Source organism: Heterocephalus glaber, unplaced genomic scaffold, assembly GCF_053883595.1.
Source record: "Heterocephalus glaber isolate CG9 unplaced genomic scaffold, H.glaber_assembly_v1.0 deba00001662, whole genome shotgun sequence".
NCBI lineage: Eukaryota > Metazoa > Chordata > Mammalia > Rodentia > Bathyergidae > Heterocephalus > Heterocephalus glaber.
This window is the reverse complement of record NW_028258403.1, coordinates 800,618-816,436: the sequence shown is the minus strand read 5'-3', so window position 1 is coordinate 816,436 and position 15,819 is coordinate 800,618. Positions and strand designations below refer to the sequence as shown.

Sequence of the window (15,819 nt, the reverse complement as noted above, 5' to 3'; positions counted from 1 at the left end):
CACACTATGGGAACGGTGCAGTTTTGATTGTGGGAAGCACACTCATAGCAAGTCAGGCTGAAACCTGTGCAACACAGAGCAGCGAGGACGAGCAGGAGCCTGAGCAGGGTGATGCCTCCTTGACTTCTCATTGTGATATCCACAGAGTCTGGGAGTGCCTTGGTCTGCTCCAGCCCGGCCTGCTTCTGCTTAGGCCTGATGTTCTCTTGGGGTAATTTTACGAAGCATTGATATTAATTCTTCTCTAAACATTTGGTAGAATTCACAAGGGAATTTATTTGTCCTGGGCTTTTATTTGTGGACTTCATTAGGAGTCCTTTCTATTGATTACTTTCTGTTATTCTATTTATGAGGTTATTTTTCTACTTCCTTGAATTTCTTGTAATAGTTTTTAAAATGTGAACTTTTAAAACAATATTTGGAAACTTTAGATATTATGTATACCCTTTCCTGTGTTTGTAGTGTTTGGAGTTTTGATCTTATTGTTCCTTATTTTTGTAGTTTCTTTTTGGACTAATTCTGTGTAACTTTACCTTCTGTAGTTTGGAGTCACAGAAGTCTCTTCAATTCATGGTCAACTAATGATTAAGCAGATATCTACATAAATGGCTTCAAACAGTATATTTCTTTGTGGGCTGTTGAAACATACTTTCAATGGGCAGATAGTTTACAGGGCCTAGGTAAACCATAGTCAAGAGCCTCTTGTGTTACTGATCTTGTAATGTACCCTTACAGCTGTCATGTCCAACAATTTTCACAAAAATTTTTTTAAAGTGCCTGGAATACAGTATCTTTCTCACCCACCTAGGGAGCTCCAGACAGGTGAAATGATAGTCATGTACTAGATGTCTCCCAGGGAGATGTAAGAGTGTTAATATAGTTCAACACTCAGGAGAAGGGATTTTTTGAGGAATGCTATACGCATACTCTGCATGCCTCTCTGAAATTCTCTTCATAGTTTTTCAAATTTTTAATTCTTTTTTAACTACTGGTTATTTAGCAATATGGTATTTAATTTCCAGACATATGTGAATTTTTGAGCCTTTGTCCTCTTATCAATCTGAAATTTTGAAGTTTCATATTAGTCTGCTCAGCAATGATACTTGATATGCTTTCAACTTTCATGAATACTTAAAACTTGGTTTGTGTCTTAATTACTTTTCTTGTTGTTGAGACACAATATCTGACACCCAAAGTGAAATGCGGAAAGGTTTATTTTGGCTTACAGTTTGGAGAGGTTTCAGTCCACAATTATTTGGCTCCAAGGTAAGGCATGAGGAACACGTAAAACCCTTACATTTGTAAAAAATCTATTTTAAGGTGGAAACTTTGAAACCATGCTTTCTCCAAATATACGTTCTTGGTGTCATATTTTATTTCAATTTTACTTTGTACACATTAACAAGTGATTGTTCCAAGTATGAATTAAAACTGATTTATTGTCCACCATTATAGAGTATTGTGAATTATACAATATACATATTATTAGTAGTGAAGATTTGATTCTAAGTTCAATTCCTCTTCCTTTGCTGGACTTCAGATGCCATTTACTAAGTATGATGCTCTAAATGTGATATAAAGAATACAGATTCCCTCAAACGATGGGGGCTATTGAGAAAGGAAAGAAGAAGTTTCAATAAACATAGAATTCATGATGTAGAAAATAATAACACAATTTACCTTCTACATTTCTTCTGGGGAATTAATTAGGAGAGATTTATTTTTTATATTATACGTAGAGAAGTTTTATGAAATTAAGATAATAATTTGAAAAATTACTTGTGATTGTCTAATGAAGTCATCTGCATACTTTTATATTTTCAGAGTACACATATCTTATTGAGAAAGTTAACAGAATTATAAACATCAAAATACGTGTACATATGTGTGCATATATAACTGATGTAATTTATGTATCATAATATATTTCTGTTTATTATAATGTATTTTCAGAACTATTTATCATCTTGATAAACCATCTTCATAAACCATCATATTGACCATTTTTATTGATAAACCAATTCTTATTGTATCCAATGATCAGGAAATAAGTATTTGGATGTGTTGCACATATATGAACCATGGAGGGTGTAAAACGCCACCTCAATAACTTCTCTTCTTCCAATAATCAGCATAGTACTAGTATGTGGTAGATACTAAATGCATAAACTTAGTCATCCATTAATTGTTTGAGGTAGGCTACCATTATGATCTCTATACAATCTCATTTTTTAACCAGAAAACAAAGATGCAAAACCAATATTGTATTATTGTTAAATTATTTGGTACAGGTTAAATTTAGCAAGCCCAAGGAATAAGTCTCTTCATTAGTTTTATGGTTCAACTCTTTCTACAAACAACCCTGCTTAATTTCTTCCTATTCCTCAATATATACCAATGGATACATAATGACTTTCTTGATATCATTGGAGTGCTCATTATAAACTTAGGCTCGAATGCAGATTTTTTTCTGATAGCATAATAAGATCAGCAATTAGAAGCAAATAGAAGCAAAAGTTTGTAGCTTTACAGCACAATATAGTACAGCTCTAATGTACAGAACAGTAGGAGAAATAGTAAGGTAAGGAATTAATTACAGTTGGCATTATAGTTGTGTGCCTGAGGGACAGTGATGTGGAGAAATTTTCCCATATTTACAGTACATAATCACTGCATTCACCATGGTGAGTTGGTACATGTACATAACATGCCCCTTACTTCCCTTTACCCTCCTCTCCTCTGGCTTCACTCCATTTAGAGATGTAGATTTACCTTTTAAAGACATACAGAGTTATAAAACTAGTCAATTTCTTGAATGGAAATATATTGCTTAAAACAAAATGATTGCAATGATGTGCTTTTTTGTGTCCATAAGGTTGTACTGAAGCTACAGGGTAAGGTAGACAAAAGCAACTAGCTGATGAGTGGTTCTTTTAATAATATCCATGTGCTGTGATGTGTTAGTTTCACAGTTGACACTGCATGTCATAGTTGTTGACAGTTAACATTGCATGATCAAATCATTGCAATTTCACCATTTCCAGCATCCTTTTAAAATTTTTGTTAGATTAATAGAATTGTTCTACAATTTTAGCTATGCATGAGTTATCTGTACGCTATCTTTGTTGGTAAATCAATTTTGTATATTGCTTTGTACAGTATCATTCAATAAAATTTGCAGTTGCATTATTTCAGGAAATTTAATTCTCATTTCTGAGGTGGATTTTCTGATCTCAATTTGGGGATGATAAGAGTATGTAAGTTTATATATATAGTGTAATGCCCAGAATTGCCAAGTAAGGATTATATCTACATAATATTATTCTACTATTTTTGTATTTTTCCATATAAAAAGAAATAAAATTAATGCATGTGAAATGTTTATTTTTGTTGTATGACTGTAACTGTTGATTTAGCTGCATTTCCACTGCACTCATAATTCTGGAAGAAATAAAATGAACATTATTTATGATTTAAAGAGCTGGACAATATTTTTAAATTTCAAAAGAGTACGCTTAAGTATGTCAAAAACAATAATCCTATCAATATTTGAATGGAGCATTTGAACACTAATGATTCATTAAAATTTATTTGCTCAGTGTGTATTTTATCTTGACATCTGAAGTGGTGGTGTGATCTCAAGAATTAAACAGCTAAGGAATGATTCCTGCCCTAATGGAGATTTCTTTTGCAAATATTTCATAATCACCGATAATAAATTAAATACTAAATTTTAATCTGAGAATGAAACGACTCAGGGGAATAGCATTAGTTTCCTTTTCTTTTCTTTTTTAATGTTTTCAAGTTAATGGTGTCCACAAAGGAATGATTTACGTTTTTGTTTCATTGTTTATCAGTACAATTTAAGTATAAAATATGATGGCATTCATTGTTGAGTGTTTGTTCACTTTTATTTGCTGTTCTTTTTCTTTTCTTCCTTTATTCCTTTCATTTTACTTGTGAAATATTTTACTTAAGACAAAAATAATAATTCAAAAATTTTCCAAAAAATGAGTGATATTTTGGAGGGGAAGTGTCAATGTTATGAAATACTTTTTCCAAAATTACTTAAGAAAATCTTTAAGAGAAGTTTTTAAAATGCAATCCACCAAGCAGGAAGCATACCTTTACAAAACACACTGTACATACTTTTTTAAAGGGTTAAAAGTATAGAATAATAGAATTAATAAACTCCCATTAATTAAAATCAATAATTAGATTTGAAATTTAGACATGTGATACATAGTTTTCGACTTACTGGATCATAACTGCTGAATGTGCCTGCTTCTAATAAACCTATTGCTGTTCCATGAGACATGAGGCATATGTATTAAGCCAATGATGACTAAACTTTTAGAGCTTTCAATGATAGACTGTGGCAAGTGTGCTATAGGTTCACCACCACTGAATTAAGTGATATGATTTTAAAACTACTTGCAAAGTCAATGTATTATCAATCTGAAGTGTCCATGACTTTTCTGGGCATTAATGGTTCCCTTTGGGATGCATATAGTAGTTTCTAAATCTCTGCATAGCACTTTTCATCTCCTTATTTCGCAGGGTATAAATGGCTGGATTTAGGAGAGGAGTAATAACAGAGTAAAAGACAGCAAGAAATTTGTCCAGCCAGGTGATGTTTAGTGGCCACACATAGATGAAGATGCAGGGCACAAAGAAAATCACCACCACTGTGATGTGGGCAGTGCAGGTGGACAGTGCCTTGGAAGCACCTGTTTTGGAGCTTTGGCGGACAGTGAGAAGAATGTATGTGTAGGATATCAGCAAAAGAATAAAGGAGGTTACAGCCACAACTCCAGTGTCAGCATTCATTAATGTTCCCAAGTCAGAAGATTCCATGCAGGCTAGCTTGATTATCAGTGGTATATCACAAAAGAAGCTATCCATTTCCCTGGGGCCACAGAATGGCAGCTGCATAATCACAACCATTTGACTCATGGCATGCACAAAGCCAGCTGTCCAGGATGTCAACACTAGTCCAATGCATCTCTTCAAGTTCATAAAGATGGAGTAGTGCAATGGTTTGCAGATGGCCACATAGCGGTCATAGGCCATTGCCACCAGAAGCACCATCTCACTCCCTGCGATGAAATGGACAAAGAGGATCTGGCACATGCAGCCCCCGAAGGAAATGGTCTTGTTCTCATGGAGAAAGTCTGTGATCATCTTAGGAGTTGTCACTGAGGAAAGCCACATGTCAACAAAGGACAAGTTGGCCAAAAAGAAGTACATGGGGGAATGAAGATGAGGGTCGCTGATTATTAAGATCAAGATAACAGTGTTTCCAGATACAATGATCAGGTAAAGCATCAAAAATATCACAAAGAGCAAGACTTGAATATCCCATGAGTGGCAAAGTCCCAGAAGCACAAATTCTGATACTACAGATTGATTTCCTGAATCCATTCTTTGAAGTATGTGCTTTTAATTAGTCTAGAAGTGATAGATTACCAGTTAACGGGATGAGAAAAGGAACTTAAATTTTGGAATTTGATATTCACATTGATATTCAGCATCAATATTTGTAATTGAAAAGCAAATTTTGACATGAATTATTAGTCAAATGTACATGGGATTGTGCCCAAATTAGAAGATAAAGGTTTTCTAAAAATGACTTTTTCTGGAAGAAGTCTGAGATGCAATTCTAATCCAAAGGATTTAGTGAGTGTTCTCACAAGAAGAAAATCGAGAAGCAGGACAGATAAAAGACTAAGAGGATGATTGTGATTCTGTCCAGTATTCCAATAGAAGTAACACTAATTAGGCCAAATATTTAGGAGTATGGTGGTTTAGTGATATTCAAATGCAGTACCACTGACATGATGCAACATAAGTTTCTCTGTATTATATGTAATGACTCCTTCAAACTTTGATTGAACTTTTCAAACTAGAAATCCTATTTTACTTTAATATTATCCTTTTCAAACATACCCATACATTGAGGAAACCTTTGAAAGAAGCTACACAAATCAATATATACTAGTCATAGTGGTATAACTGTTTGGATGCAAAGCTAGTACATAATTTATCATTAAGTGAAGCTTAAACTCTAATGGCATTCATTTAGCAGGGTATTTGGACCAAAAACACATTGAAGTACAGAAAATGTAGAAAGAGATTAGCCAAAGCTGTGTGTGATTGTGTCTCAGACTCTGACTTCTTTAACTCTGAATGCAAGTTTATTAATTAAAGCTTCTCAATAATTAATATTTACCTTCAATTTTACAACTAGATTTTAGGAATCTATTGGCTTTGGAATATTGCAATCCTCAGGTAATCAGAGATGAAAATGTTTTCACCTATTTATTCTATTTTTGCAAGTAAAAAATTACATATACCTGTAAGGTATGTCTTTGATTATTAGAACTAAGGGAAGGTGAAGTTCAATGTACAGTGAATTTCTAAATATATTAGTGATATTGATTACCTTGATTTCTAAGTAAATACTGAAGGAAATTAAAAAATTAAGAATTAAGAAATCCTTGATTTCTAAGGAAATACTTAAGAAATTCCTAAGTATATACTGGAAGTAAAATAGTCTCTTTCTTTCCCTTGGGTATTTTTTTATGCTGAGCATTGAATCATTTTTTCTATATTTCTTGGTTGTGTTTCATTTTTCTTTTCTTTACTTTCTTTTTTTGGACAGTTTTGTATATTATTTGGAATTCATGTGTGTACCCAAGAAAGTAGATGAAAATGCAAATTGCTACATTATGGTGAGAATTGGATTTAGTTTCCTTTCAATATTTATAGAGCTATAGAGTAATGATGGAAAGAGAAAATTTTCCTAAATACATTACTAAATAGCACATACATTTACTATGAAAAGGGAAACATACCATACAAATGAACATATCTTCTATGATAGATTTACTCAATTTCTAATGAAAAATTCTGGTTTTGAGCACTGACAAATTTGAATAATCTAGCATTTATCTTTAACCTTAATTTCTTATCAATACAAAATTTTCTAGAATAATGTTTGAAAAGTACTTCTGTATTTTTGGTACAAAAAGCATTGAGAAATGATATGATCAATGATAATTGTATAGACTTTTATGGCATAATGTACCGATAAAAATCATAATACCAAATAATTTCCCTGGTGTGAAAAACTTAAAGTACAAATAAGGATCAAAATGTATAATTGATATTGTGAAATAGAAAGAAAATGTCTAAAGGAGTAGAGAAATGGGAGGGGTAAGGGAAAGGAAAGAAGGGAAAAGAAAAAATATGAGAAAAGGAAAAAAAAAATGGAAACAACACCTTTGTAAATAGGGAAGGGTGGAGGGTGTGAAGGGAGGGCAGGGGAATGGGGAAAAAATAAGAGCCAAGATACAACGGTAAAGATACAAGATCTTAATGATAAATGTAACTATAATGTTTACCTACAAATGTACCAAGAAATTTAATGGAAAAAAATCATACTGCTTTCTAAATGAGTTTTGAAATTTTGAATATTTCATATTAGGAACTAATTATACTATTCCATTATTATTAATCAATCTTAAGATGAATTTGTGGAATAAAATAATCATAGACTTGTTTTAGTCAGACCTGGTCTGAAATCTATATCTTTCTGACCAATGAATTTAAACTTAATGAAGTTCTTTTTTCATTTCCTCATTTTTAAAAAGAATACATTTAGTCTACCTTATGTCTCCTGAAGAAAACTTGGAAAATGGAGAAAAACTCTTCAATTTCTTCAGTACTCAGTTAATGTTAATAAATATTACTTGATTTTCATCTCTATTCATTAGGGTAAATATTAAAGCAGTACATTTTCCAGAGCCTGTTGTGAATAATATCACTGTATATCTTTAATTCTTTATTACTTCATTATTCTTTTTATTTAATTATGGATATTTATGGTACTTTCTTTAAGCAAAATATACATGACGACATTTCTTTAAAATACTTCTTACATTTTCTCTATATTCATATCTTTATATTGTCAGCAATCTTATAAGATAAAAAGATAAAATAAATTATCACACATATTTGTTATATCCAGGGTTTAGTAGTTTTATCTTATGCTTTACCCTTCCTTGGAAAGGTTATTAATACTATAAGAAATTCTGTAAAAGTAAAGGGGGTGTTCTAGTAAAACACCTTTGGAATTCTTACCTGTGACAAAATATAAAATCTCCTAAAATAGGTAATGCTAACTCTGGGATTGGTGAAATTGAAAAATTAGGAGAAGTAGCATATTCTGCATTCTCATAGAAGTAGTAAATCACACATTTTCATCCATTTTTTTCTGTGTAATCTTATTCCAAAAAAGATAATATATACGATAATAACCATGTAACTGTGAGATTGTCAGTATTTATATTTTTACAGGGAGAAAGTTGGAGTCAGGCTATTTAACAAATACCTAAGATATACACTAAGGTACACCAGCAGGAAAGTCCAAAGTTATTTCTATTTGCTCCTGATAATTTTCTGTTTTCTTCAGTTGTGAGTTTTAATTTATTATCTGTAGTAATATTATTTCATACTTGATATAAAAACATATTAACTTCTATCTCTTTGCTGAAAAACATCTTACATTTAATGCTTATCTCATAAGAAAATAAAATTCTCCCTAAAACTGGAGAGGCCACTCAAAGATGATCATATGAGTAGCCATCAAGAAACTGACCTCCCTCTGCAGCCCTGTGTACTTCTGTGAAGCATGGTGCTATGGTGGTGTGTGCCCTGTACTTAGCAAGACCACAGAAATCCCAGTAAGAATAGGAATAGGATAGAGCAAGAAAATATAAATTGTCTCCTAAAAATGTTAGAAGCCATTCTCAAGTCAGAGTATAATTGACCTCCATAAAACATAATTAGAAATATTCTTTGAATGATTGTAAAGAAAATGATAGAGATGAGACGACTTACTAAGCACATTTTTTCTCTTACATAAGATTATTTTATAGTCTTCTCTTCTGATGTGCACTTGGAATAATATCCATTGTTGGTGCAGAGAGTGTGTATGGATTCCTATCCCTCAATCTGTCATATATTCATCCCCAGAGAAGATCCCTTGGGTGGCAGTGCCTATTACATGTTTAGAACTGAATAAGCATCATGGAAATTATTTATTTGGAATATCTGTGGGGAATTCTTCATCATGATTGCTATCAACTATTGCATACTCTATAAATTAGACTAAGAAAAAAGGAACTTCCTATAAATCAGCCCAAGGTTAAATGAGAGTGAATTTTTAAAAATTTGAATTATATTTATTTTATCAGACACAGTAAGACAAGTATTACCTCTTGTCTCTCATATGTGGAAGGTAAAAATTTGATTTGAATGTAGGATAGTGATTCAGAAATATCAAAATATGTGTGAGAGTAGATAAAGGAAAATTATATTTCAAGAGTGCAAGCTGTAAGCATTTAGGGAGAGGCTACACTGAACTTTATTAATATATAATATTAATATGTTAATCAAAACTGAAAAAGAAAGAAAATAAAAATTTTCATACAAATGGAGTAATATGGTGCTTTGATATTCATATTTATTAGGTAATGCTTGCAAATCCTCCATCTCTTTGGATTCATTGCTTGCATTATTAATGCTATTTTAAATGAGACAGTTTCTTAATTACTGTAGTGGATAGTTCCTTGATAGTACATAAAAGATAGTACATATTTTATACTTACATTGCATCCTGCAACTTTATTGAATTTATTAGTTCAAATAGACTTTTAGTGCAATATCTAGGGTATTTACGAACTGCATATCTAAAAAGAGGTTAATATCCCAAATAAATAAGGATACTATAAAAATTGATGAGGGATGTATGTAGCTCAGTAGCAGAGTACTTGCCTAACATAAGTAAGATCCTGGGTATGATCCCTAACATCATACACAGAAAATAAAAATTATTGATAAATTTGAACAGATGTGTCAAAAGAAACATACAAGCGGTGAAATTTTTTGAAAAAAATGCTCACTATCACTATCAGTGAAGTTTAAATTAAAACACAATCAAGACTTCACCTTGCCCCAATAAGAACAGCTATTTTCAGTAAAATTATAGATTTCAAGTGTCAGAGAGGATGGAAAAAATGGAACCTCACACCTTGTTAGGGGAACAATATATTAGTGTGGTCATTATAGTAATTGTATTGAGATCCCTCAACAACTCAAAATAGAATTATCATACAATCCAGAAATATCTGGGTATATATCCAAAACAATTCAAATCAGCATATGAATGTAATATCTACATTCTGATTTTCATTGCATCATTTTTTCATAATAGCCCAATTATGGAATCAACTAAAGTGCTTATGAAAGGATGAATGGATAAAGAAAAACTGGTGTACAGTATGTTAAAAATGGAGTACTACTTATCTCTTAAAAAGCAGGAAAAACTGTTATCTGCAACAACATGGACTAACTTGAGAGATGTTATGCTAAGTGAAATAAGCAAGGAACAAATTGACAAATGCTGCATCATAAAATGCGACATAATATTTATTATAGGTAAAGTATAAATGAGGATTTTAGTGAAATAGAGACTGGAGTGGTGGTCTTCAGAAACTGGAGAATTGGATTGTAGAAAAGTGGTATTTGCTGACCAAAGGATGCACTGCCCCTAGCCTAAGGACATGCCAGGCAACAGCTACATAAGGAGGTAGACTCAAGCCAGAGACGTGGCTAAATACCATCCCAAGTTGTACAAGTGTGAACAATTGCACTTGGCATAATGTTTCTTTTGACTCACCCATGTTGTCAAAAATGACAAAATCTTCTTCACTTTTGACTCTTGCATAGCCTCTTCACCAGACTGGAGATAATCCTTCCTGTTTCGGAATGTTTGAGTGCTTCTATCATAAAAGAGTTATGAATTTTATGAAAAGATTTTTCTATATCTACCATGAAGATATTTTGGTATTTCATCTTTTATCAACATGGGGAATCTATTAATTACATTTCATATATTAAAGTAATCATATCTGAAAAATTTCCCACTTTGAATTACTGCATAATTGTTTTTATATGTGACTATATCCAACAGCTAGTATTTTGTTGGGTAATTTTGCATTCGTACTCTTAAAAATTTCAAAATATACTTTTCTTTCTATGTGAAGTCTGTCTGGTTTTGGCATAGAGATAATACCATCCAAATAGAATGAATTAGTAAGTATTTTATCTTCTCCTTTTGGGGTGATTTTATTTCATTTTATTTTACTTTTTATTTTTTTCCCATTGAGTTTATTGGTACATTTTAGGTATAAAATACAGTTACATGCATCATGGGGATCTTCCACCTTTACATGAGTGTCTTGCTTCTTTTTTCTTCCCCCTTACCCTGCCCTCGCTTCACCCCCTCCACCCTTCCCTATTTGCAAAGACTTTGTTTCCCTTGTTTTCCTTTTCTCATATTTTTTCTTTTCCCTTTTTTCCTTTCCCCTACCCCTCCCACTTCCCCTGCACCTTTAGACCTTTTCTTCCTGTTACACAATATCAATTATACATTTTTACAATTACAATATCAAGATCTAGGAGACATTACCACAGATTTTACAGAATTTACAAGGATATAGAAAGCATATTTCAAAAATCTGTTTTGAAATAAATTTGACAACTTCTAAGAAGTGCCTTGGCAGACAAATTAATATAACTAACTCTGGAGGAAATATAAAATTGGAATAGCACCTATTAAAGAAAGTATATTCCTAGCTTGAAAACCTACCTATATGACAACAGCAGGCTCATAAACATTTTAACTGATAAATTATATCAAGCAATTAAAGAAGAAAAGAGAAGGAACACTTCTCCCCTCATTTTAGGATCTCAACATTGTGCTAATCCTAAAACTGGGTAAAGATAATAGAAGAAAAAAGTATGAACATAGACAGAAATTTGTTTAACAAAACAAATTCCTAGAAGTCAGATCTGGCAGTATGTGGAAAGTGGTTTTGTTATAGGGATGGCAGTGTTGGTTCAGCATTGGAAGATCCACCCCCAGAAGTCATCATTTTAACAGAGGAAAGGAAAATGCCATATGATCCTGTCACTAGTTGGAGAAAAAGTATTGGACCAAATTCTACAGCTGTTCATGGTAAAAGCTATCAGGAGACTAGAAGTAAAACAGAACCTTCTCAACAGATTAAAGACATTCACTGCATACTTCCAGCAAGAACACCTTATATGAGTGGAGAAAATACAATGCTTTCTCCCTAAGGTGGAGAACAAGGGAAGATATGCTTACTCTTTATATGTCCATTAAACTTTGAAACCTAGGCCCCACCAAAGTAGTCTGGCAATAAAATGACACAATTAGATAGCACTGGCAATGTAGAAGCAAACTCTTTATATGTAGATGAAATGATCTACAGAGAAAATACTAAGAAATCTCTAGGAGCCCCTAGAACTTGTATTTGAATTTAGCAGGATTAGAAAACACAAGGTATATATACAAATTCAGGTCTGTGTATACTTGCTATAAATGAAGAACTGGATATTGAAATTTAAAAGTTATGTAGGAGTACAAAGGACCTAGAAAAACCAAAAACAAAAACAGTGTTGGAAGATGTTTAGTACCTAATTTTAAGACTTCTTCGAATGCTACAGTAATCAAGGCAGTGTTGGTGTAAGGAAAGACATATAGATCATTAGAATAAAACAGAGAATCTAGAAAGAGAACCACACATATATGGTCCCCTGAGTTTTGAAAGATTATTTAACATTAGCATTTTATAGAATATAAACTCAATTCAAGAACCCAGGAAGAGATAGCAAATGGCCCTAGAATAGCTGGTATCCATATATAAAAAATTAACCTCTATCCTTTATTTCCATACATGAAAATAACTTGAGGGATCTATGAACCTAAATATGAAAGCCTAAAAGTATAAAACTTTAAGAAGAAGTTATAAGGGAAAATGTTTATGAATTCAGGGTAGGCAAGAACTACCTAGGATACAAAAGACATGATGTATAAAAGAAAAAATTGATAAATGAGATTCCATCAAAATTTAAACTTTAAATGACATCATTAAAATGAAAAGTAGTCCTTAAACAGACCGTATTTACAATGCATATAACCTCTGATCTGAATATATAAAGAATTCTTAGAGCTCCTTAATAGACAACTCAATTAAAAAGTAGACATAAGAAGATGATAAATAGCCAGTACAGCACAAGGAAATGTGTGTAACTCTAGAATCAGATAAATACTAATCAGTACAATAAAAAGATTGAATTATACACTCATTAGGGAGATGAAGTTAAAGTTTTAAAAGCCTTGTCATGACTTTTTCTTTTTGTTGCATTCTTCCCCTTTGCGTTTAATTTGTCATGCCCAATGGATTCATTCTGCTAGGTTTCCTGGGGTTGTGATCCTCATTGTCTTTTCCTAGGGTATTGTCTAAAATTTTTTGGAGTGCCAGTTTGATATTCATGAAGTTCCTGATGTGCTCTTTATCATGAAAGCATCTTATTTCTCCATCAATGTTGAAAGATAGTTTTGCAGGGTACATCAATCTGGGTTGGAGGCTGTTTTCCTTTAGGGCTTGAAATACATCACTCCAAGCTCTTCTTGCCTTGAGGGTTTGCATTGAGAAGTCTGCTGTGATTCTGATGGGCTTTCCTTTGTATGTGATTTGTTTCTTTTCTCTCACTGCTTGTAGAATTTTGTTCTTCTGTTGGATTTCTGGAATCCTAACTATTATATGTCTATGTGTATTTTTGTTTGTTTGTTTGATCAAGGCTTGCTGGAGTCCTATATGCCTCAGTTATCTGTGTGTCAAGTTTTTTTCCCCTCCTTGGGAAGTTTTCTGTCATCACTTCTCTGAAGAATTTTTTTCTGTCATCTGCACTCTCTCCTCTTTCTTCATTGACTCCAATCAGTGTTATGTTATTCTTCTTTGCATCGTCTAGCAGCTTCTGGATTGATTTCTCATGTTCTTTTACAATTTTAAAGCAATTTTTCTTTTCCTCCTCACTAATTGCAATCTTTTCTTCTATATCTGAAATTTTATCCTCACATTGGTTCATTCTGCTGCGCAGACTTTCAATGGAGTTTTTAATCTCCTGGAAATCTGTTTGTATGTGTTTTATGGATTCCATTTGTTTCCTATGTTGGGATTCCATCATGTTCCTCAGATTCTCTATTTTTTTTATCTGTGTCCTCTCTAGATTTATTAGTGATGTCTTGCACCATGAGCAAAATCTTTCCTGTTATCTGAGTAATTATTTCTGATTTCATTTTTTCCAGATCCTCTTTTGTTGCCAGTTCAGAGAGTCCAGGTGTTTGAGTATCAGAGTGTTCCATTTTGTTTCCCTTTGGGGTTGCTGTAGGTGATCCAGAAGTCTGTTCTTGAGGCTTGTTTTCATGTCTGCTCATTTCCACAGGCGGCTGGGGGGGTTGCTTCTGACGCCCACACTGCTCACTTTCTCTGCCCTGGGAGCTTGAGATGGCGGTGGGGGAGCTTCCTTTGGGTTTCTGGGACCAGCTCACCTTCCCCACCCTAGGAGCTTGGAATGGCGGCAGGGGAGCTTCCTTCTGGGATCTGGGACCAGCTCACCTTCTGCCCCCTGGGAGCTTGGGATGGTGGCAGGGGAGCTTCCTTCCGGATTCTGGGACCAGCTCACCTTCTCTGCCCTAGGAGCTTGGGATGGCAGTGGGGGAGCTTCCTTCCGGGTCTCAGTCAAACTCTTGAACAAATGAACTGAACAGATGTTTACAGAGTGTTCCACCCAGCTTTAGGATAGAGGCATGCATCCATATCTGGTGCACACACTATGGGAACGGTGCAGTTTTGATTGTGGGAAGCACACTCATAGCAAGTCAGGCTGAAACCTGTGCAACACAGAGCAGCGAGGACGAGCAGGAGCCTGAGCAGGGTGATGCCTCCTTGACTTCTCATTGTGATATCCACAGAGTCTGGGAGTGCCTTGGTCTGCTCCAGCCCGGCCTGCTTCTGCTTAGGCCTGATGTTCTCTTGGGGTAATTTTACGAAGCATTGATATTAATTCTTCTCTAAACATTTGGTAGAATTCACAAGGGAATTTATTTGTCCTGGGCTTTTATTTGTGGACTTCATTAGGAGTCCTTTCTATTGATTACTTTCTGTTATTCTATTTATGAGGTTATTTTTCTACTTCCTTGAATTTCTTGTAATAGTTTTTAAAATGTGAACTTTTAAAACAATATTTGGAAACTTTAGATATTATGTATACCCTTTCCTGTGTTTGTAGTGTTTGGAGTTTTGATCTTATTGTTCCTTATTTTTGTAGTTTCTTTTTGGACTAATTCTGTGTAACTTTGCCTTCTGTAGTTTGGAGTCACAGAAGTCTCTTCAATTCATGGTCAACCAATGATTAAGCAGATATCTACATAAATGGCTTCAAACAGTATATTTCTTTGTGGGCTGTTGAAACATACTTTCAATGGGCAGATAGTTTACAGGGCCTAGGTAAACCATAGTCAAGAGCCTCTTGTGTTACTGATCTTGTAATGTACCCTTACAGCTGTCATGTCCAACAATTTTCACAAAATTTTTTTTAAAGTGCCTGGAATACAGTATCTTTCTCACCCACCTAGGGAGCTCCAGACAGGTGAAATGATAGTCATGTACTAGATGTCTCCCAGGGAGATGTAAGAGTGTTAATATAGTTCAACACTCAGGAGAAGGGATTTTTTGAGGAATGCTATACGCATACTCTGCATGCCTCTCTGAAATTCTCTTCATAGTTTTTCAAATTTTTAATTCTTTTTAAACTACTGGTTATTTAGCAATATGGTATTTAATTTCCAGACATATGTGAATTTTTGAGCCTTTGTCCTCTTAT

General features: G+C 33.6%; 1 protein-coding gene across 1 annotated transcript; it reads right to left on the bottom strand.

The window, feature by feature from the left end:
- Positions 1-4,485: 4,485 nt before the first annotated feature.
- On the bottom strand, positions 4,486-5,427 carry LOC101702859 (olfactory receptor 4K14-like). The gene has a single exon (XM_004865105.3). The coding sequence runs from the start codon at positions 5,422-5,424 to the stop codon at positions 4,486-4,488; it is 939 nt and encodes a 312-aa protein (XP_004865162.2). The 5' UTR covers positions 5,425-5,427.
- Between the last annotated feature and the right edge of the window lie 10,392 nt (positions 5,428-15,819).